Here is a 23,390-nt window from a genome sequence, read left to right on the forward strand (position 1 = left end):
TCATTTGTTCAACCTCGGCCCGCGGCTTTGTTCAATTTAAATTTTGGCCCACTGTGTGTTTGAGTTTGACCCCCCTGCTTTAGAGTCTCATGCCAAGTCGTCCAAACACATCAAGTCAACCAAAGGGAAGTGTCAAACTCCTTCCATTGCCGGAGTATTTCAACCCGCTAACGTTAGCCAGTTAGCTGTTAATGTGCCGTAAGCAGCTAACTTAAAACCAGCTAGCTGCTAGCGCTACAGCCCCCCCAGCTACAACCGCAACTAGAGTGGATCTGCGCGCAGCTTTTGGGTCCAAACCAGCTATGAAAGTTTAATTTTCATCGGTGTGGATTCAGTTGTTCAGGACTTTCTCTACTCCCCATATTCCCAGCATGGAATAAGTAGCTAGCTGCTGTAACCAATGTTAAAAATAGAACTGATCTGTTTTAGTCGAACTTTTGTGTGGCCTGCTGAAACTTTTTTTTTTTTTTTTTGTCCACATTTTAACATTTGTTTGAGAAATAAATGAACAACTTTAGAAAATAATTATTTGCCGGTAGGTCTGTGAAATAGGTATTAAGTTTTTATATAAATGGTCTTAAAAAGGTCTTTTTAAAAAGACTTGAATTTGACTTGAAGAAACCTGTAGGAACCCTGACGTAGTACAGCGTATGTAGTCACATGATAGAGGGCTCCCGTGGTACCCAACTCTCACAGGAGCGGGCAGTATGAACTTTGCTGCGGGCGACTAATAAATGATGTGGAAAGGAAGCTCAAAGAGGGTCTTTACAGCGCAAAGCAAGGCAAGGCAAGTCTGACATTTGGAGAAGTTTCTCAATTGTCCATGAATCTCTTTATTAATAGCCTATAAAATGACGTGTTTCCTCCTGCGGGACGGGAGAAGACACAAGTATTGATTCTATTCTTAAAGTTTTGCGGGTGCGGGTGGTAATGGTCAGAAACTCAGCGGGAGCGGGATGAAGAGAAGAGACGGGGAAGAGACGGTGACAAAATGGAGGACAGTTCAAATACTGAAGCTGCAGCGCCGGCAGCGGAGGTCGACCTGGTCGAGGAGGAGGAGGAAGAGCAGCAGCTTTTCAGTTTAGCTATTTTAATGCGCAGGTTATTTTAAACTTTTAAACTTGTTCAGTTGTGCTTAGTTGTTCAATAAATCTTAACTAAACGTACTTAATTTGTATCTTCATTTATTTTCAGATACTGTAGATTTTACAGTCCTTTTCAAAGTGACAAAACTAGTTCCAATAAATGGGTCCAGGGGAATCGTACTAGTATCGATTTAACTGGCTGTGGAGAAATTCTGCTGCCACAGCCCCGTCGAGTGGTCAAACTTTTTTTGGCGCAAGGGGTGGTGGTAGTTATCGTTCATTTATCGTTATCAAGGTGAGCTGCTCGCTATATTGTGGTGTTGATTTTAGGCCATATCGCCCAGCCCTACCCTGTTGCATCTTTTTTTCCTTCTCACCTTTTTTCGGAGGTGCGTGCTCTCTTTGTCTCCTCTGTTCTTTATCTTCTTGTTTGCTTACCAAACACTCTTCTCTACGCCACAAGTGGCGTGCTATATTATCTTTCTTTTTAGTCACAAAATAAATAATTCACGCACATATTTGAACAACAATAACTTTATTAAATTGAGGGATCAGTGTGCATAAATGAAATGCTCCTCACACAAATAACCAAACCAAAATAAAAATTTGAGCCACAGACACTTCTGTCTGTGCAGACATGGTGCAAAACCTATATTTCTAAATAAATAATAGGGATGGAGGGATTTTCGATCGGATAGTCTATCGTAATCGACAGTGGCCATGATCAAATGATCTGAAGACGGGGCCGATTTCACATCCCTAGTAGGCGGGAGATGACCATAGACTGCACCAGGAGCAGGGTGGCGTGTTGGGTTAGGTACAGTCTGATCTTTCTTATGTTTAACAGTGCAAAGTGGCACGAGGTCAGATCAATGCATCATTAGCAGGCTTGTGCAGAACTTCATCTTTTGAAGAGATCCATTTCATCTGAATCAGGGAAACATCTAAAACCTGCAGGATAGTGGCCCTCCAGGACCGACTTTGGACATCCCTGCCTTAGATATTCTACTCTCTGGTTCCTCTGGTGGATTCTGCAGTTTTACTCACATGCTGGGCTAACACTTGTAACGTGTTGGGTGTATAGAGTCGCTCTGCTGGCAGCACCAAAAGCACATGCTGCTACACAACAGAAATCTTTTTAATGTTTATGCTTCCTAAAAACAAAATAACACTTTCTGAAATCGGCATCAGTGGTTTGGTCAGTTGGAGTAAGCTTGTAGAGGAAAAATGCTAATATGTTAAACTTAATTTCTGGATGCCATTGAAATCTTCTCATATGCATTCTCCTAAAATGCATACTTTGTTTTTCTTCTTACAGAAAGCTGAAGATGGACAATCTTCTGATGCCAACAGGTTGGTCTTTTCATTTTTTGCTCTGCACACTCTCCAGACACACTGCCTGTCTTAACCCTCACGAGAACTATTAACTCTCCTTTCTTTCCAGTAAACTTGCTCCAGAACAGGACAGAGCTGGGAAACACTCAGGTAGGCAATCTGTTCAGTGCCCTCTTTGTAGTTTGTGGAACAGTTGAACTGTACTGTGTTGAAGGTTTTCTGTTACTCTGACCACGTTTGTATCAGTGATGGTGAAAACACGATCATTGTCACACCATTAACTTAAACAGTATTACAATTTACATTTTTAATGAAACTGTAAGTTTGCCAGTGGAAGGGGTAAACCTTTCTCAACCTTGTGGTTTTTAAAAGCTGCTTCCACCTCTGTATGAGGTCAAGACTTTTTACCCAGGTGTGTAGTAGAAAACGTACTGACTGTGACTCTTCCCTCCTGCTCCGACTCCATCCTGCAGGGATTGAGACTGACAAGACTGAGGACCAGGTACATTCTCCAAATACTATTTCTCAAGTGCAAAAATGAATCGCCAGAAAAAATTCTGTTTTTTAAAAAAAACAATTCAGCATCACATTTGACTTCTCAATACACTGTCTTCAACAGAAGTGCAAGGTGTTGATCACAGGACTTCCTGAGACAGGTTGGTCAGAGAGTGACATCATCCAGTTGGTCCAGCCGTATGGCAGTCCCTCTGACATCATCTTGGCGACGCACACCGGAAAGGTTAGTGTCCCTGGGTCAGTCAGCAGCACGTTAAAAAAGATAAAAATAAAAAAGTACAAATCGCAGCTTTCGCGATCAAATGATCACGTTGTCTGAAATTGCAATTTCGATCAGAAAACGATAAATCGTTCAGCCCTAATAAGGAGCCTCATTTGCTATCTTCAACATGTTTTAAAGTAAACACAGTCATTTCCACGGTGTAATTTCTCCGTCACATGCCGCCTCCCACCGGCTCGAAACACGCATTGCCGGCACCACTTCCCTCACATTTCCGGCTGGGAGGGGGCATCTCCAGCAGAAAGCCTCCCGCTGTCATTAGTTTGTTGGACAGCATCTACAAAAAGTCTGGGCTAGATGGTCACACATTGACGTAAACATCACCTTTGTTCATGTGAGACATGATGGCTTTTAAAAGAAAGTTTTAAACCTTCTGAGCATCACTATTAACAACTCAGTGGGGCCTTCTTAATATGGATGGTTTTTCTGTAGTTATCATTTCTGACTGACCACTGGCCTTAAATATGATATAGAAAAAGTTGATGTGCCTGCAACAAACACTAAGCATGTTGGGTGTTTTGTTAGGCACTGGTGTCGCTACCTGACCTGGATGTTGCTCAAGAGTTGGTGAAAGTCCACAGCTTCAAGCCTGCAAGTGTTAATGACTCCGAGGTGAAAATCAGTCTTCTGAACCAGCACATCAGCCTCAGCACACCGGTAGGGCTCCAGCTACAGCTCCACAGTAAACAATATCTGGTTATTTTTGTTTCTTTGATTTTGTTTTTTTTTCCTTCTTCCATTTTTGTGTTGTAATAAAAAATGGATAATTACTGACTGATTACTGACTGATTCTCTAAAAACCTATCACACAGGTGGCTCTTTACAATCTTCTCATGGGTTCAGTGGATCCATTAGTAAGTATAGTTTTGATGGTAAGATCACTTTGATTCTGATGAGCATGAGAAACGCAGGGATACTTGTAATGCCTTTTTAACTAGTATGGCTGCTTTTTGTGGTAGGAGCTTGTTGAAATGTAAGTTCATTGTATTTTCCTTTAAAACAATGTAATACCGCAGAATACCTCAAACAGGTGGTTATCCTTTTCTCTTGCAGGAAAGTTCAGCTCTAGTTGGCTGGAGCAGCCTGCTGGTAATCAGGAATGTTCCAGACACAGTGTCGGCTTCCTCTGAGGTCCTGAAACTAGTGCGACGCTTTGGTACCGTCATTAAGACTCTCGTTCTCAACAACATGGTGAGGGCTGGGCCTGGCTGTTGGTCTGCGCAGCCCTGTGTTGTAAACCACTCTTCCTATGAGTTCCCTCAGACAGACTTATGCCAACAGTTAAACATCAATTCCCCTGAAAGATCCCACTTTTTATTTGTAAGATAAATAGATGTAATGTGCTGTTGTGTCTTCCCGCTCAGGTCGTTTGCGAGATGGCAACCGCGGCCATGGCCTTGTCTGTTTACAAACGCTTTCAGATGTTTCCGTGCATCATCCAGAACAACCCTCTGTTTTTCTCCCGAAAGCCTGATCCCAAACCCAACCCACAGAGCAAAGTTATTGCTGCGTACCAAGATTCATCTGAGGTTAGTAACTGTGATCATTTCCACTGATTTTAGATATGAATCTTCTGGAATGCACGTGACTGACGTCAGTACCTCTGTATGTCTGGTTGTAGGATAAACCTGCAAATGGTGAAAACCAAACAGCAGCCGCTGCAGAAGAAGAGGTGACGGCACATGAGGCAAATTCAGAATCTTCATTGGAGGGGTTGGAAAAAGATGGTGATGAAAATATTAAGAGCACAGAGAAGACAGCTGAAGGTGAATCTTTGGGGGAAAATGACAGCAAAGATGAAAGTATTAAAAAGAGGGAGCTCTTTATTCCTGGCTCATCAGCAGACGCAGACCTGGTGACAGAGATGAGAGGAACATTAGCTGTTGAAGCTGAGACAGCAGAAGTCAAAGCTGTCGTTGCAGCTGAAATGGGAAGCGACACAATTTCTGTTGGAGTAGAGACAAAACCACCCACTTCTGATGGCAGTTCAGCTTCCCAAGAGACAGCCATGCTAGAGCTCCCAAAGGTTAATCATCCGTTAAGATTTTGAACCTGCAACACTTTAATTGATATTCAGTTTCTAACATCATACTTTTCTATCACTGTTTGAGCAGATGACTCAAGCTATGGTGAACGCACTGCTTGTGGAGTGCAGAACAAGGACGTCGAGCCATCCAAACAACGCAACCGCTCACCCCACTGGAGAGGAGGAAGAAGCTCAAATGGAGACAGAGCCAGGGGACAAAGCTGCAGAGGAGACAAAGAAGTTGGCCAAGAGCTCCACAGGAGTAGAGGAGGAAGAGTTGAAGAAGCAAGAGAAGGAGAGGGAGGCGAGAAAGGAGAGAGAGAGGAGAGAGAAGGAGAAGAGGGCCAAGAGGGAGAAGGAACGGGCTGAAAAAGCCAGGAGGGAGAAGGAAAGAAGAGAGTGTGACAGGAGAGAAAGAGAGAGAAGGGAGAGGAAAAGAGCCTATGGTGAGGGATTGTCGGGGTCGAGGTCGTCCTACAGATCGGAGGGATACAGGCAGAGCTCCTGGAGGGATGAAAGGGCCAGTGTGGAAGCTGAAACCAAAAAGGTGAGCACATACAGACAAGTCAACAGGTGTAGAAACCTGGGAGCTCAGTTGCATCTGATACATTCTGCTTTTGTCTTGATGTAACATCAGGAGGATGAAGATTTTGAGGAGTTCCCGTTCAACTTGAGCGACTTTGTGACAGTAGATGAAGTTGGAGATGTGACTGACCTTCCTCTGTCTCCATCTCCCACTGTTCCCATGGAAACTTCAGAAGAAGCAGATGGTGCTCCTAAAACTGGCCAACAGGATGCTCCTGAGGTACTTTATTTAGCTTCTATTGCATGCAAAGGCTTGTTCACCAATAGGTAAGAAATAGTCGGTTTCCAATAAGACTCACTTCTTCCACCCTTGATGTTCGACATTTTTCAAAGAAAGATGGTGTTTTTGATTAAAGGATATCCTCTGTCTCCCTGTAACATGCAGATTTTTAGTAATACTCCAGAGCTCCCAGAGTTGGTCTTCTTTATACAGTGTGAAGAACTTCCATCCACAGGTTACCTTGTAGACGTCAGATGTTGATATTAGTTATGGATTGAGAAGGCTTCCCTTGCATGGCCCTTCCACAGCCCCTTCCAAGGGTCATTCCATGGGTCCCTCCACGGCCCCTTCCAAGGGTCATTCCATGGCCCCTTCCACGAGTCCTTCCACGGCCCCTTCCAAGACCCATTCCATGGGTCCCTCCACGGCCCCTTTCAAGGGTCATTCCATGGCCCCTTCCACGAGTCCTTCCACGGCCCCTTCCAAGACCCATTCCATGGGTCCCTCCACGGCCCCTTTCAAGGGTCCTTCCACGACCCCTTCCACGAGTCCTTCCACGGCCCCTTCCAAGAGTCCTTCCACGGCCCCTTCCAAGAGTCCTTCCACGGCCCCTTCCAAGAGTCCTTCCACGGCCCCTTCCAAGAGTCCTTCCACGACCCCTTCCAAGAGTCCTTCCACGACCCCTTCCAAGAGTCCTTCCACGGCCCCTTCCAAGACCCCTTCCACGGCCCCTTCCAAGACCCCTTCCACGGCCCCTTCCACGAGTCCTTCCACGGCCCCTTCCACGAGTCCTTCCACGGCCCCTTCCACGAGTCCTTCCACGGCCCCTTCCACGAGTCCTTCCACGGCCCCTTCCACGAGTCCTTCCACGGCCCCTTCCACGAGTCCTTCCACGGCCCCTTCCACGAGTCCTTCCACGGCCCCTTCCAAGACCCCTTCCACGGCCCCTTCCACGAGTCCTTCCACGGCCCCTTCCACGAGTCCTTCCACGGCCCCTTCCAAGAGTCCTTCCACGGCCCCTTCCAAGAGTCCTTCCACGGCCCCTTCCACGAGTCCTTCCACGGCCCCTTCCACGAGTCCTTCCACGGCCCCTTCCACGAGTCCTTCCACGAGTCCTTCCACGGCCCCTTCCACGAGTCCTTCCACGGCCCCTTCCACGAGTCCTTCCACGGCCCCTTCCACGAGTCCTTCCACGGCCCCTTCCACGAGTCCTTCCACGGCCCCTTCCACGAGTCCTTCCACGGCCCCTTCCACGAGTCCTTCCACGGCCCCTTCCACGAGTCCTTCCACGGCCCCTTCCACGAGTCCTTCCACGGCCCCTTCCACGAGTCCTTCCACGGCCCCTTCCACGAGTCCTTCCACGGCCCCTTCCACGAGTCCTTCCACGGCCCCTTCCACGAGTCCTTCCACGGCCCCTTCCACGAGTCCTTCCACGGCCCCTTCCACGAGTCCTTCCACGGCCCCTTCCACGAGTCCTTCCACGGCCCCTTCCACGAGTCCTTCCACGGCCCCTTCCACGAGTCCTTCCACGGCCCCTTCCACGAGTCCTTCCACGGCCCCTTCCACGAGTCCTTCCACGGCCCCTTCCACGAGTCCTTCCACGGCTCCTTCCAAGACCCCTTCCACGGGTCCCTCCACGGCCCCTTTCAAGGGTCATTCCACGGCCCCTTCCACGAGTCCTTCCACGACCCCTTCCAAGAGTCCTTCCACGACCCCTTCCAAGAGTCCTTCCACGACCCCTTCCAAGAGTCCTTCCACGACCCCTTCCAAGAGTCCTTCCACGGCCCCTTCCAAGACCCCTTCCACTGCCCCTTCCAAGACCCCTTCCACGGCCCCTTCCACGAGTCCTTCCACGGCCCCTTCCACGAGTCCTTCCACGGCCCCTTCCACGAGTCCTTCCACGGCCCCTTCCAAGAGTCCTTCCACGGCCCCTTCCAAGAGTCCTTCCACGGCCCCTTCCACGAGTCCTTCCACGGCCCCTTCCACGAGTCCTTCCACGGCCCCTTCCACGAGTCCTTCCACGGCCCCTTCCACGAGTCCTTCCACGGCCCCTTCCACGAGTCCTTCCACGGCCCCTTCCACGAGTCCTTCCACGACCCCTTCCAAGACCCCTTCCACGGCCCCTTCCAAGAGTCCTTCCACGAGTCCTTCCACGGCCCCTTCCACGAGTCCTTCCACGGCCCCTTCCACGAGTCCTTCCACGGCCCCTTCCAAGAGTCCTTCCACGGCCCCTTCCAAGAGTCCTTCCACGGCCCCTTCCACGAGTCCTTCCACGGCCCCTTCCACGAGTCCTTCCACGACCCCTTCCAAGACCCCTTCCACGGCCCGTTCCACGAGTCCTTCCACGGCCCCTTCCAAGACCCCTTCCACGGCCCCTTCCAAGACCCCTTCCACGGCCCCTTCCACGAGTCCTTCCACGGCCCCTTCCAAGACCCCTTCCACGGCCCCTTCCACGGCCCCTTCCACGGCCCCTTCCACGAGTCCTTCCACGGCCCCTTCCACGAGTCCTTCCACGACCCCTTCCAAGACCCCTTCCACGGCCCGTTCCACGAGTCCTTCCACGGCCCCTTCCAAGACCCCTTCCACGGCCCCTTCCAAGAGTCCTTCCACGACCCCTTCCAAGAGTCCTTCCACGGCCCCTTCCAAGAGTCCTTCCACGGCCCCTTCCAAGACCCCTTCCACGGCCCCTTCCAAGACCCCTTCCACGGCCCCTTCCACGAGTCCTTCCACGGCCCCTTCCACGAGTCCTTCCACGGCCCCTTCCACGAGTCCTTCCACGGCCCCTTCCACGAGTCCTTCCACGGCCCCTTCCAAGAGTCCTTCCACGGCCCCTTCCAAGAGTCCTTCCACGGCCCCTTCCACGAGTCCTTCCACGGCCCCTTCCACGAGTCCTTCCACGGCCCCTTCCACGAGTCCTTCCACGGCCCCTTCCACGAGTCCTTCCACGGCCCCTTCCACGAGTCCTTCCACGGCCCCTTCCACGAGTCCTTCCACGGCCCCTTCCACGAGTCCTTCCACGGCCCCTTCCACGAGTCCTTCCACGGCCCCTTCCACGAGTCCTTCCACGACCCCTTCCAAGACCCCTTCCACGGCCCCTTCCAAGAGTCCTTCCACGAGTCCTTCCACGGCCCCTTCCACGAGTCCTTCCACGGCCCCTTCCAAGAGTCCTTCCACGGCCCCTTCCAAGAGTCCTTCCACGGCCCCTTCCAAGAGTCCTTCCACGGCCCCTTCCACGAGTCCTTCCACGGCCCCTTCCACGAGTCCTTCCACGGCCCCTTCCACGAGTCCTTCCACGACCCCTTCCAAGACCCCTTCCACGGCCCGTTCCACGAGTCCTTCCACGGCCCCTTCCAAGACCCCTTCCACGGCCCCTTCCAAGAGTCCTTCCACGACCCCTTCCAAGAGTCCTTCCACGACCCCTTCCAAGACCCCTTCCACGGCCCCTTCCACGGCCCCTTCCAAGACCCCTTCCACGGCCCCTTCCAAGAGTCCTTCCACGAGTCCTTCCACGGCCCCTTCCACGAGTCCTTCCACGGCCCCTTCCAAGAGTCCTTCCACGGCCCCTTCCAAGAGTCCTTCCACGGCCCCTTCCAAGAGTCCTTCCACGGCCCCTTCCAAGAGTCCTTCCACGGCCCCTTCCAAGAGTCCTTCCACGGCCCCTTCCACGAGTCCTTCCACGGCCCCTTCCACGAGTCCTTCCACGGCCCCTTCCACGAGTCCTTCCACGACCCCTTCCAAGACCCCTTCCACGGCCCGTTCCACGAGTCCTTCCACGGCCCCTTCCAAGACCCCTTCCACGGCCCCTTCCAAGAGTCCTTCCACGACCCCTTCCAAGAGTCCTTCCACGACCCCTTCCAAGAGTCCTTCCACGGCCCCTTCCAAGACCCCTTCCACGGCCCCTTCCAAGACCCCTTCCACGGCCCCTTCCACGGCCCCTTCCAAGACCCCTTCCACGGCCCCTTCCACGAGTCCTTCCACGGCCCCTTCCACGAGTCCTTCCACGGCCCCTTCCAAGAGTCCTTCCACGGCCCCTTCCAAGAGTCCTTCCACGGCCCCTTCCAAGACCCCTTCCACGGCCCCTTCCAAGACCCCTTCCACGGCCCCTTCCACGAGTCCTTCCACGGCCCCTTCCACGAGTCCTTCAACGGCCCCTTCCACGAGTCCTTCCACGGCCCCTTCCACGAGTCCTTCCACGGCCCCTTCCAAGAGTCCTTCCACGGCCCCTTCCAAGAGTCCTTCCACGGCCCCTTCCAAGAGTCCTTCCACGGCCCCTTCCACGAGTCCTTCCACGGCCCCTTCCACGAGTCCTTCCACGGCCCCTTCCACGAGTCCTTCCACGGCCCCTTCCACGAGTCCTTCCACGGCCCCTTCCACGAGTCCTTCCACGACCCCTTCCAAGACCCCTTCCACGGCCCGTTCCACGAGTCCTTCCACGGCCCCTTCCAAGAGTCCTTCCACGAGTCCTTCCACGGCCCCTTCCACGAGTCCTTCCACGGCCCCTTCCAAGAGTCCTTCCACGGCCCCTTCCACGAGTCCTTCCACGGCCCCTTCCACGAGTCCTTCCACGGCCCCTTCCACGAGTCCTTCCACGACCCCTTCCAAGACCCCTTCCACGGCCCGTTCCACGAGTCCTTCCACGGCCCCTTCCAAGAGTCCTTCCACGAGTCCTTCCACGGCCCCTTCCACGAGTCCTTCCACGGCCCCTTCCACGAGTCCTTCCACGGCCCCTTCCAAGACCCCTTCCACGGCCCCTTCCAAGAGTCCTTCCACGGCCCCTTCCAAGAGTCCTTCCACGAGTCCTTCCACGGCCCCTTCCACAGGGCCATTTTTTGTTTTAATTACTCTATATTGTTCTTGTCCTTAGAGACGTTTGCTTCTATTTCGTCAGTTTGATACTGTGATATCATGCTCCTCTGACCCTTCCAGGACACGCCCACGGAGGCCCCAGTGACTCTGGCAGAGTCTGATGAGCAGACATCAAAGTCTCAAGATGCAAACTTGCCGATGGCTGATACTTCAAATGGTTTGACGCTGCCAGATTTAACACCTCTGGACCTCATCACTGGAGTATCTTGTCCACATGCTTCACAACTTGACTGTTCTCTGGGTGGAACACTTGCACCAGCATGTCACCCAGAACCACCGCAGGCTGATGTCAAACCTGAGCCCGGTATAGCTGTCACACCAAAGAAACACTCTTTGATTCTGTACTGGGTATCTTAGTCTGAAATCTTTCACTCCTCTTTAGAAACGACAGCGGACTCCACCCCAGATGTTCACCCTTTTTCCGTGCCAGCTCCCGCTGAGTCAACTGACCCCTCCTCGAACAGCCCTGATGCAGTGACTGTAGGGAAAGAAGATGGGAAAGAGAGCGTTCCTGTTAATCCCAGTCAGGCCAACGATGAGGAGGTGGTGGAGTTGTCGCAGAAACAGGAGGAACTGGAGCAGGATGAAGACAGCAAGGAGATGGCAGGTGTAGCTGGAGGAGCACGTAAGCTTCATTTGATTTTGTTTGTGACATTTAGCACCCTGACACAGCAGCGGTACGGTTTTCTTTTGGGCAGAAGAACTCTGGTTGGGATGCTCAGATTTGCTGAAATAATTGACGCCATGTTGACAACATGTGCCAGTGTTCAGTTATGATGCTGCCAAGATGATGACATCTGCAGTTATTCAGCTGTCTGTATTAACCTGCTGTTTAAAAACCAGGACCACTTATTTCTTTATCAGTCCATGGTCTAAATTCTGAAGACGGTTGTTTTTTCACAGGAGAGCTGCAGAAGGCTGAGGATCACAGCAACAGCCAAGAAGAGACAATAAAGACAGAATTAAAGATGGAAACACACGAGCCCCTCCCTCCGTATGACCCCAGCAAGCCTGTTGGTAAGATGGTTAACTGAATAAATGCTAATGAAATATGATTTTGCATTGACAGCCCTTAACTTTGTGTGTATGTGTTTGTGTGGCTACAGGTTTGGAGTATTTGGTCCCAAAAACGGGGTTCTTCTGTAAGGTGTGCAGTCGGTTCTTCAGCGGAGCAAAGGTGGCAGAGATCAACCACTGCAAAACCTTCAAACACTACGAGAACCTGCAAGTAAGTGCCTCACACACTCACTGCCAGCGTCATGAATATTTATGCTCCTCACAGCTCCATTCAGACACTGCTCTAGAGAATTATTGAGAATGAAGTCATGTGATTTATTTTTTTTCCTTTGCAGACATACTGGCAGTAGAAGTCTTTACTGCTGTCTATAGTTAGAAGTTCTTCTGTGTGATGTTAATGTTGTCTTCGCCCCCATCATCTTACTGTAAAGCTCCAGTTTCACTTCACCTGAGTTTAAATTCTACAGCTGCCTCTGCTGTTCACGTTGTGTGTCAAACAGAGACGGAGGTGCAGCACGACCGTACTTTACATCATTTAACACAGGTGCTGCAATATTGGCTTAAGCCACAGGAGGAGAAAGCATGCTGTAGGGCAGTTTAGGAGTTACAGCAACATGTCATCAAACAGACCTCACCTAATGACTGTATGTCTGCTGAGGTGAACACGAAGATGACATGTTCACATGCAAATTAAAGAAGTCTGTCAGCAGTCTTGTTCTCCATCTGAATATTAGTCACTGATAGAGCCGCTCTCTCGTTTGTTCTCTTGCAGAAATTCTTGCAGAATACGAAACATTGAATGCGACTGTCAAACCAACGGAATGCTTCTATGAAACGATGTGGCCACACTTGGTGTCCAGATTTGTATCTTGATTTTGATTATTTTCATCTTGTCTCAGTTGAATTATGTGGTATTGATAACACCCCCCCCCCCTACAGTTAAGTGACATGAATGCAAACTGTATATTGGAAGAGTGCTACCAGGAGGAACTATCCACAATCATTAAAAACCTTTTTACTGTACAGAAACATTTGCATCTCTCATCATTTTAGTTGTAATATGCATAAGAAATGATTAAATCATTTATTTATATTGATAAATAATATGTGCACTGCATATTTTCATATATTACATTTGGACAGTTCTTGGATAGTCAGAGAAGTCCAACCTCTGCACGTCTCCAGTCACCCATTGCTTCAGTACAGAAATGTATGGCTTTCATTCAGATTGTAGGTTTGAATACAAAGCGCCACAGTCGTCAGTTTGCTGAGCTTCAGCTGCTTGTAAAACAAAGGTTTGGTTACCATTGAAATCCTACCCATCTAACATTTAGATAAGCAGAAGACAGACAAAATAGCATTCCTGTTTCAACCAGATTATTTTGTAGCAAGACTGGAGAATCTAATCAGTGATCCACACATGGAGCCTCTACCATCACTGCACCTGCACGCCACATTGTGTGCTCTTTAAGTAGTAGACGTCTGAAGAGGCTACCAGAAGATGGCAGTGGAGAGCTTTTAGAGGCTTGGAGCAATAAACATGGATAGTGCTTTGAAGATTTTGTGAAACGAATTAGAATTCTTTAGTGCAAAGTTTAAAATGTCCCCATTACAACAACATAAATGATCTGCTGTTCCGAGGTTGACCCACTTCTTCCCCCTGCTCAGCTGAGCGTAGCGGTTTACAGCACTCCAACAAGGGTTATTTAAACAGGGGTATCTCATAGCACAAAATGTGTCAAGTAGGCTTCTTTCCTTCTTTCAAATGAGGCACATTAAAAGATGTCAAACAGGCCTAAAAACCTCCAATTTTTGCAGCGTTTTCCTGTAAAATAATTGACCTTGTGCAAAGTCTCCAAAGTGTCCAGCTTTCAGTGGATGGAATATGAATTTCACATGAACAGAAAAAAAATATTTCAGGTAATATTTTATTACACAGAACATGTTTTAGTTGTGAGCACGAAATAATAGTAAAGTCGGCACAGCAGAGCAGCCTCTCACTCTGGCTTGTGTTTAAAAAATGGGCAGTTTTACACATTTTTGCAGCCTAAACTTATTGTGTAAGAGTCGCCTTATTGCCCTGAAGACTCTAAAAAACAGGTATGTTTTACATACTTTGCAGTTATTAAGGTCCTATTGGCTTTTCATAACTGAACCCCAAAGTTAGACCCAGTTTATGCTTTCATGGAGATATCGTTTGCAGAGCTTTCAGCCTATGCAGATGGACATATTTTAACACTTTTTCCCCATTGCAAAGCAGGTGTTTGTCCACTGACCTGCCTTGTTCACAACAGAGCGAAGCTAAAGTAACAGCAACAGTGCTAACACAACCAAGAGCAACCCCCAGCTGGTCGAGGCGGATGGCCACCCTTCCTGGTTCTGGTTCTGCCAGAGGTTTCTTCCTGGTTCTGGTTCTGCCAGAGGTTTCTTCCTGGTTCTGGTTCTGCCAGAGGTTTCTTCCTGTTAAAAGGGAGTCGTTCCTTTCCACAGTCCCTCAGGCTCAGGACGGGAGATTGGACTGAAGACAAGTTTCGGTGCAATCTGTTGGTTTCCTTAGCTAGGATATTGTTTTTGAATTGGCTCTATATGAATGAATTGGACTGATTTTGAATTGGACCACATCACACAAGTGCCTTGATATGGCATTTGTTGTGATTTGGCACTTTATAAATAAAACTGAATTGAATTGAGTTGCTTTGACAGGACTACAAAGAGATTGTGATTATAAAGCCTGTCAAACCTGTGGAAGTGTCCAGGTGCAAACAGGAGGCCCAGCGCTACCTCCAGCCCTGCACTGATGCACTGGCTTGTAATCTTCCACAATCCAGGGACCAAAGGTGCATTTTTTGAAAATCCCAGAGAGTTGTTACGACTGTGAAATCCTCTAAATAGCTTGTTGACAAATTCTCTGTCAGTCGTGGTGACTCAAGCTGAACTTCACATCTCCATAGACAGAAAGAGCCAGTTTGGGCGTTAATGGCAAATGAGTGTCTTTGTGAGAGGCTTTTGCTGTGTTTATCACAAAAGACCAAATGGGAGCATTGTTTATGGCGTTTATTCAGTTTCAAAAGTGTGTTGAGGGCTTAATATTACCTTTAATTGTACATATTCATGCATTGTGCTTATACAGAGTTGATGCACTCCTTTCTGAAGGGACCAAGCATTAACCCCACGGTGTGAAGGGTTAAACCAGGAAAGGGACTGAGTTGAGTGTTGAGAGAAACGGCTACATGCTTACAGGAAGAGTTCAAACAGGTGGGATGAAGCCTAGAGTGGAAAAGTACCAGGCACAGGGAGATGGGGAGGAGTCTCCCCACACAGGGAGAAGAGGTCTGAATGGAGCAGAGATGGGGTAGGAGGCTGATATCGGACCCAGGACCAATCAGGAAAAGCCAAGTCTAAACCACAGCTTCTCACCAACTTTTGGACCAATAGTATTTACATTGTCTATCTCTCAGCACACTCGCCTGCAGGACCTTTGAGATTCTGGAGGCGGGGACTAAGAAAAGTGGTTATAACACAGTTTAATCTCAGATTTTGATCCTCCTCTCGTTCAGTTCAGGGGGTGATGTGTGTGTCGAGAGCAGCTTGTTGCATTCAAAGGTCATTGTGGATTTGAACAATATATGCCGAACAAGCCTGTAAAGTATGGCATCAACATCTGGGTCATCTGTAATGTGGCAGCTGGAGGATGCCTGGAGGATGCAGATTTCCATGGGAAAACCCCTGGTACTTCTCAGGAAGTTGACTAGGGAATGAGGGTAACACTCCAATCTGAAGATCCGAGACTTCATTTTCAAAGGTAACCATGTCAAAACGTCCCAAGAAACTAAGAAACACAGAAAGACGTAACAGTAGAATTCTGTGTGGCCTAAAGGTCAGAACAGAGAAACTACTTTGGATTGATTTTGATAATCTTTGAGGTACCCTAAGGCCACCTGTGTCATCAACAGCAGTCCATGGAAATGTATACTTAATCACATAGAACAAGAGCATCAATAAACAGACGCAATATGTAGAAAATATAATACCTGTAAGATGCAGATCAGTGATAACGTGCTAGACTTCTCAAGGGTTAACAAGAAGTGGAGGCAATCAAACATAAAAAATATTTGGTCACTGGTGTTCTTGAGAAATTGATAAACAAAGCAACACATTTTTCCAAAACTATTTTCAATTCAATTTCAATTCTATTCAATTTTATTTATAAAGCGCCAGATTACAACAATTGTCATCTCAAGGCACTTAAATAATATAGTCCAATTCAAGCCAATTGGAATTCAATTCATTGTAGTCATAATCCAATTAATTCATATAGAGCGGTGGAATGGCTGAACCTATTGAAGAAGGTGTTCAGGTCGTTGGCTCTCTCCACCCCTCCCCCTTCTGGGCTGGGCCTGGCTTTGTGTCCAGTGATGGTTCTAACACCTTCCCAGACGTCCTCCAGCTTCTGCTCCACTTTCTGCCTGTAGCAGTCCTCCTACAGGCAGCGTTTCACCTCCCACTGTGCTGCTTTCATATCCTCCTTGTCCTTGCTCCTGAAGACCTTCTTCTGGTTGAGGACATTCTTGACTCCCTGTGTTACCCATGGTTTGTTATTTGGGTAGCACCAAACAGTCTTGGTGGGGGCAAGCACATCTGCACAGAAGTTGAGATAGTCTGTGAGACAGTCAGTGGGTTTACATGATGAGATTAACTGGATTATAGCTACAGTTGGGTTCTGCTCCTTATCTGAGGGTAATTATCCTTGGATATATGGTGGTGAATGAATGGAATCACTGGCACAAAGCATGTCATACCCCGGTACCATAGGTGGCGCTGTCCCCATTTCAGCTATCGCTAATAGAGCCACTTCCTGTTGACGTCTTCACCACCAACAACAACAATCTCAGGCATTCAGAAAGATGGCGAACGCAGAGCGAGATGAAGCTGCGTCCCTCTCCATCTGTGATGAGCTGGTTATGGCACAGACGATGCACAACGGCGCATTCTCCATCGCTTTGTTTCTTTCTTTCTGACGGCGACGGCTGCAACAACAGTTGAGGACCTCTTATGCAGCTGCTCTGGGATATTGTGCCTTTGTCCATGTGTGCTCCTTCTGAGAGCCAGCAACTCCCTGCGAGAATAAGCGAGAGGGCTGGCTCTTGTGTAAAAGTCAGCTGTATCCATGGGATACATTTACAAAAGACAAAAACGTTTCCTACAGCGCTGGAAGCACTTCAAAAAGCAAGGTCACCGAATGGCAATGAAAACCCAAGTGGTAGTGGCGAGAGTCACCCACCCCAGCAAACCGAACTCGTGCCTAAAAAAGGCTCGGTGTGGAAGTATTTTGAAATGAAGCCAAATGATGACAAACAGTGTGAGATACATTGTAAAGTGTGTTTTTCCCTAGTTGCAGCACCATAAGGCAACACCACAAATCTCTTCAGTCACTTTAAATGTCACCACAAAGTGCAGCACGATGAAACCATACAAAGCAAGAAACAAAGACAGACGTCAATAACCGGAATCTCGTACAATGCAATGTCTTACCCACCAAACTCCAGTAGACCGTTATGTACCACCTGGCCAAAGATATGGCCCCAATAAACACTGCACAACAGGGATTTCAGAGGAAACACTCTTGATTCCCTCCTGCAACGACTTTTCTAACCTTTCGACCCGACATGTACAAAAAGCAGAGGGCGGGGGTCGAGGCAGGACTGCAGAAAATGGAACATTTTTCTGCTACCTCTGATTTGTGGTCCAGTCGCACCATGGAGCCATATTTGAGCATCACGGTTGATTCTATAGCGCATGATTTCACTATCAAAAGCCAGTGCTTACAGACAGCTTTTTTTCATTGAAGACCATACAGGAGAGGACCTAGCACAGGGATTAAAGGATACCCTCTCATCTGGGAGTCTGAAAGAGGATAAACTGACCTGCATCACAACAGACAACGGTCAAAACATAGTAAAGGCCATCTCCCTCAATAACTGGACCAGGCTGCAATGTTTTGGCCATAGACTCCATCTGGCAATAGAGCTCCTTTATAAAGTCACAACAAAAAATAATTAACTGTACTGTGTTTGTATCACAACAACAACAATAATAATAATTCTTTTGAAAAGTCTAATACTAGTTGATGTTGTACTGAGTCTTTTTTTTTCCTGTGGAAAAAAAAATAAAAATCTTGCCAGAGAATCGTGATCTCAATTCTAAGCAAAAAAATCGTGATTCACATTTTGTCTAGAATCGTGCAGCCCTACTTGTAGGTCTAAATTTACATTTTTATATAAAGATCACTTACATGTGAATTGAATTCAATGTCACAGAATAAGGCAAAACGTGAGAATCTGGAGAACAAATCACCTGCAGAGAATATCTACACAAACTGGTTCTGAAAGAGAATTAAGCCATAAAAGACAAAAAAAGGTTTAAAAGGAAACAAAAAGATTGCTCACAACTTCTAATCCATTATTTGATTACAAACTTAGAAAGGAGCCTGTCATAGGGAGGTTTATAACGTCTCTTAAAACTACTTTTTATGTGTAAAGTGTGGTATAATTAATTTAAAGTTACACATGGAGAAATCAAAAACAGCCATTAGTCAACTAAAGGCAACATGCAAAGCACCGGAGGATGGAATTACTCACATGTATATTTGAACTGAATCCTATTAAAATGAATAAAAATAAAATAAATTTAAAAAAATGGACCAGACTCAGTGAATAATTCATTATAATTCCTATATAGACCTGTGAGCAGTGCTGACCAACATGTCTTTGGGGTCATCAGGTGGGAACCTCCTTTCATCAGTGTTTCGTCTAGTTGGGCCCACGACACCTCCAGGAGGCCAGACATTGATCACTGGCATCCCAGAGTCACTCCCCTAATGCCAGCCATCACTGCTTCTTACACCACAACAACCATCTTTTTTTATTTCCACAACCACAAGCTACCCCAGCCTCCCACCAAAAACAGAGTGAGAAACCTCAGGACAGCAGAGTGAGAGGAGCATGATTTTTTCCTAAAACAGCCATTGTGTCAAAGCTATAAAAGACATCAACAGACCCTTCAGTTCAGTAAAAGTCGAGTCTTTCCTGACCTGTTTAAACTTTGAATGATGTGATGAATAATGCCTGAGTTATGAAGGCTCCAAATTGGGCTATTTTTGTCACATTATATTGGTTAGGGTTATCAAAATCCTATGGGCCTCAATTCCCAGTTTTTCCCAACTTTCCAGGAAAACAGTTCAAGTAATGAGAAAGAAAAATGCAAGCACACTATTCCCGATCGAGGAACACGCGGGGATATGATTTTTGTCTCATTCGGACCAACCGTGCGGGACTAGTTATGCCTCGAAATTTGTGACCGAAACGGGAGAATAATAAGTATGCACAATAGTAATGTGTGTGCCTTGATGGCACCCTTAATAAACCTTGTTAAAGGGCACCATCCTTACAAGAAAAATCTTAAAGTCATTAATATTAAAATGAATGTTAATCAGTCTCAAAGTACTGCTTCACGAGTTCTCGTTTGCACTGACCGAAATTACATAAAGTGACATTCAACAATGACATGTTAAATATATATGAACTATTTATTGAAAGATGTAACAAAAAACATGATCTTTAAAGGACAAACAGGAGACATTTGTGGACCATGTATGGTGGTATAGGGAACGCTTTGAGGTTTGGGAAAGAGGCAACAGAATGGAGAAATGTACCAGATTTGCTAAAATTGTCCCAATTTTAGTCACTATTACGGTTAAAGGCTAACAACTTTGGAGTCATTTATAATTTTTAACAGTGAATTCTCTTGACACTACCGTACTGTCTGAGAAGGAGAGGAAGATGGCAGACCTTACTTTAGTTGGCACTTAGCCCAGTTAGTCAGCTGTGAACACACCAGGTCAATGGCCAGCGATATCCAAGTGGGTCTCCCTCAGGTCCGCCGTCTCTGGGCCTCTCTCGGTGGTCAGCTGGTTGTGAATAACTTTCTGTGGCCTTTCAAGGTGCCTGGGAAGTTGTGGTAAGTCTCTCATCTCCACCAGGGGCTTCTTGTTGCCAAGGAGACAGAAGGCTGATAATGAAGTTTTAGCATAAAAAATTACACACAACTATAGATGTTCACCTGAGTGTTGGAGTTGGTTCGTTTGTTTGGTCAAATAACCAACTCTGGTGAAGTGAACTTCAGTTGACAAAATTATTAACAAAACGTTGACAAGCTTATGCGGGCTTTCTTTGCAGGAAAAACTATTACTGTGTGGTAACTTATGCAGCAGCGAAGGTTAAAATGTACAACGAAAAAACAGACGTGGAGATGAGTTAATGACAGACAAATGAAAACAAAAAAACTTAAATCTTTCTATTACTTCATTCTTCTTTCTTTCTCTTTTCTCTCATATTCTTTTCCATTCTTACTCATTATCATACTTCATACATCTTAATTTCAAGAAACTGGAGTCGTACTTAATCGTGTGCATAGCCATAGGATATATAATGAGCCTAAACTTAAACTGCGACATGAAAAACACACGTAACATACAAAAACACAGAGCTCCTGAGAAGGCTGCCTGCTCACTTCAGGCGCTGGAAGTCTAAATAGACATAGGCAGGTTTTATTGTCATTCAGATATACAAGTATACAGGATGAATACTTGATGTTACATGATGTTATTTCCTGTTTAACAGTCTGGTGTCATGGGGGAAGAAACTATTCCAGGAACCTGGTGGTTCTGCACTGAATGCTCCCAAACATTTTCCCAGAGGCCAGCAGGGTAAACAGTCTCTGGTGGGGGTGTGAGGCATCACCGATGATGTTCCTCGCTCAGCTCACACAGCGTTTTAATGCAATGTTCTGAATGGGAGGAAGAGAAGTCTCTATGATCTTCTCTGCTGTCCTCACCACGCTCCTCACGTTCCTCCAGTCAGAGGCCCTGCAGCCTCCACAACACACAGAGATGCAGCTGGTCAGGATACTCTCTATGTAGAGTATAGAAGGTGGTGTAGAAGGGTGGGGGCAGGTGGGATCTCCTCATTCACCGCAGGAAGTGCAGACGCTGCTGTGCCCGCTTTACCAGTGATGCAGTGTTCATAGACCAGGTGAGGGTGTCTGTGATGTGCACCCCCAAAAACTTGGTGCTGTTTACCACCTCCACGTCCATGTTGTCGATGAGGAGAGGAGCGTGGCTGGACTGGTTCTTCTTGAAGTCGACGATGATCTCTTTGGTCTTGTCCACATTCAGGATCAGGTTGTTCTCCCTGCACCAGTCCTCCAGCTGCTCCACCTCCTCTCTGTAGGCCATGTCAGCATTGTCCCTGATGAGGCCCACCACTGTTGTGTTGTCTGCAAACTTCACAATGTGGTTTGTGGCAGACCTGGGGACGCAGTCGTGTGTCATCAGGGTCAACAGCAGGGAGCTCAGAGCACAGCCCTGACGATAACCCGTGCTGAGGGAGCAGACCACACTCTCACCTGCGTCACTGTAGGTTTTCCTCTGATTAGCAGGGGCCTGTATGCTGGAATTAGCATAACAGAGGAGTGATCCGAGGAGCCAAGGTGAGGACGGGGGCTACCCTGAATGCCTCCTTGATGTTTGTGTAGACTTTAACCAGGGTGTTTGCGCACCGAGTTGCAAAATTGGCATGTTGATGGAACTGTGGGAGGACTGTTTTCAGGTTGGCCTGGTTGAAATCTACAGCAATGATGAAAACATCCTCAGTGTGGGCAGTTTGCAACTCACTGATAGTTTGGTAGAAAACACCCTCCTTGGTATTAGCGCTGGAGGACACGTACACAGCAGTGATGCTCACCACATTAAATTTCCTGAGTAGGTAAAAAGGTCTCCACTTCAGTCAGAAGCTCAATGTCCGGTGAGCAGAACTTTGAGATAACTCTAGCGTTGTTGCACCAGTTGCTGTTCATGTAGATACACAGTCCACCTCCCCGGGATATACCACTGAGTACGGAGCTCCTGTCAGGCCATTGTAGAGTTAGCCCCTCGATGCTAACCGCACTGTCTGGGATAGATGAGTTCAGCCCCATCTCTGTCAAAATAATAGCACAGCACTCTCTCAACCTATGATTTCATGTTAATTCCAGATGTATATGGTCTATTTTTCACTCAAGGGAGTGAACGTTGGAGAGGAAGATGGATGGAGGCGGCATTTTGTAGGGGCTAGTCTTTAGCTGTTAGCCCTCCCCAACATCCGTACTTCCATCTCCGATCACACTTCTTTCGCTTGCTCCAACTGTCCTGAGCTTGTGCAGCCACAGCCAATCAGGGTACCGCCATATTGGTACTCCCTTGATACTCCATGGTACTAAATAAGACGAGTTGGTCATTGTAATATACTTGGTTTCAACAGTTCAACACATGTACATATCAGTCTGAAATTGTAAAATAGACAATGTAAAATATCCTTGTGTGTGTGTCTAAACAGCTTTTTATACTTATTTCACATCATCAATAAAAGAATGTTGTCTTGTAAGTTAAATAAAACAACCAATTCACACAGACAGTGGAAAACATCTAGGGGTAATATAAAGGAGCGGGACAATGAAGGACATTGTCTATTAAACTTATGAATGGTTGAAAGCTAATTTAGATCAACCAATCAAAACTAACACTGTCAAATGTCAGATTATTCAGGACTGCTTGCTAAGACTATCTCTCAAAAGTAACTGTTCCAATGCGGGCCCAGATTGTTCAGTATGTAAGTATGAGAGAAGATCTATATTTGCCCTATCAACTCCTTCTTTGCCACAAGAAAGAGTGCATATATATACGAAAATGGTTAAGCAAACAATGAACATTTGTTTTCACAACTAGTAGGCACATTAATTGTGGGATTTGTTATGCAGTGATACAAATGCAAGACAGTAACTCTTGATCAAACATTTGGAAGCAAGATAATGACTGTTAAGTATGAATAATTAAAACCAATCAATTACTTTAAAAACAGAAATCAAATATGACCAACTTTTTTGGGAGACTACTGTGAGTCAATTTGAACTAGTTTTGTATCTTTTGTTTTCAGATCCTAGTAAATGAGTCATCCAGGTCTTCTGTCTTTAAGACAGGCTTGTAGTCTGACCAACCTATTGGTTTCATCTGGTTCCATAGATCAGTACAGCTCTCGGCCATTTTTATTTTGTAAAAGTAGCTCTCAGAGGAAAAAAGTTTGGAGACCCCTGATCTAGAGTAACTATATAACTAGAGAATTTCTCCCTGAAGCACTCAGGTCCAAAGAGAACAACTTCAGTTTTGTCTGAATTTAAAAGCAGACCGTTCTGAGTCATCCAGGTCTTTATGTCTTTAAGACAGGCTTGTAGTCTGACCAACCTGTTGGTTTCATCTGGTTTCATAGATAAGTAAAGCTGAGTATCATCAGCATAACAATGGAAATGTATACCATGCTGTCTGATAATGTTACCTAATGGAAGCATGTATAAAGTAACAAGAATCGGTCC

The 23,390-nt window shown here is 47.1% G+C and overlaps 1 protein-coding gene across 2 annotated transcripts in view; it reads left to right on the top strand.

The window, feature by feature from the left end:
• The window catches only part of LOC140304856 (uncharacterized), a 32,195-nt gene extending 19,236 nt beyond the window's left edge, over nucleotides 1–12,959 (top strand). For both annotated transcript variants that reach the window (XM_072383652.1, XM_072383653.1), the window contains 16 exons: nucleotides 2,404–2,438; nucleotides 2,530–2,570; nucleotides 2,894–2,922; nucleotides 3,040–3,159; nucleotides 3,742–3,873; nucleotides 4,029–4,070; nucleotides 4,270–4,407; nucleotides 4,581–4,745; nucleotides 4,838–5,242; nucleotides 5,331–5,789; nucleotides 5,880–6,047; nucleotides 10,974–11,217; nucleotides 11,296–11,538; nucleotides 11,817–11,930; nucleotides 12,020–12,141; nucleotides 12,703–12,959. In XM_072383652.1, coding sequence (XP_072239753.1) covers nucleotides 2,404–2,438; nucleotides 2,530–2,570; nucleotides 2,894–2,922; nucleotides 3,040–3,159; nucleotides 3,742–3,873; nucleotides 4,029–4,070; nucleotides 4,270–4,407; nucleotides 4,581–4,745; nucleotides 4,838–5,242; nucleotides 5,331–5,789; nucleotides 5,880–6,047; nucleotides 10,974–11,217; nucleotides 11,296–11,538; nucleotides 11,817–11,930; nucleotides 12,020–12,141; nucleotides 12,703–12,729 — 2,484 coding nt within the window. In that variant the 3' untranslated portion in view covers nucleotides 12,730–12,959. The remainder of the gene's footprint in view (nucleotides 1–2,403; nucleotides 2,439–2,529; nucleotides 2,571–2,893; nucleotides 2,923–3,039; nucleotides 3,160–3,741; nucleotides 3,874–4,028; nucleotides 4,071–4,269; nucleotides 4,408–4,580; nucleotides 4,746–4,837; nucleotides 5,243–5,330; nucleotides 5,790–5,879; nucleotides 6,048–10,973; nucleotides 11,218–11,295; nucleotides 11,539–11,816; nucleotides 11,931–12,019; nucleotides 12,142–12,702) is intronic.
• The last annotated feature ends 10,431 nt before the right edge of the window (nucleotides 12,960–23,390 follow it).

This window comes from Leuresthes tenuis, unplaced genomic scaffold (genome assembly GCF_036924035.1).
Source record: "Leuresthes tenuis unplaced genomic scaffold, fLeuTen1.0.hap1 SCAF_4, whole genome shotgun sequence".
Classification (NCBI taxonomy): Eukaryota; Metazoa; Chordata; class Actinopteri; order Atheriniformes; family Atherinopsidae; genus Leuresthes; species Leuresthes tenuis.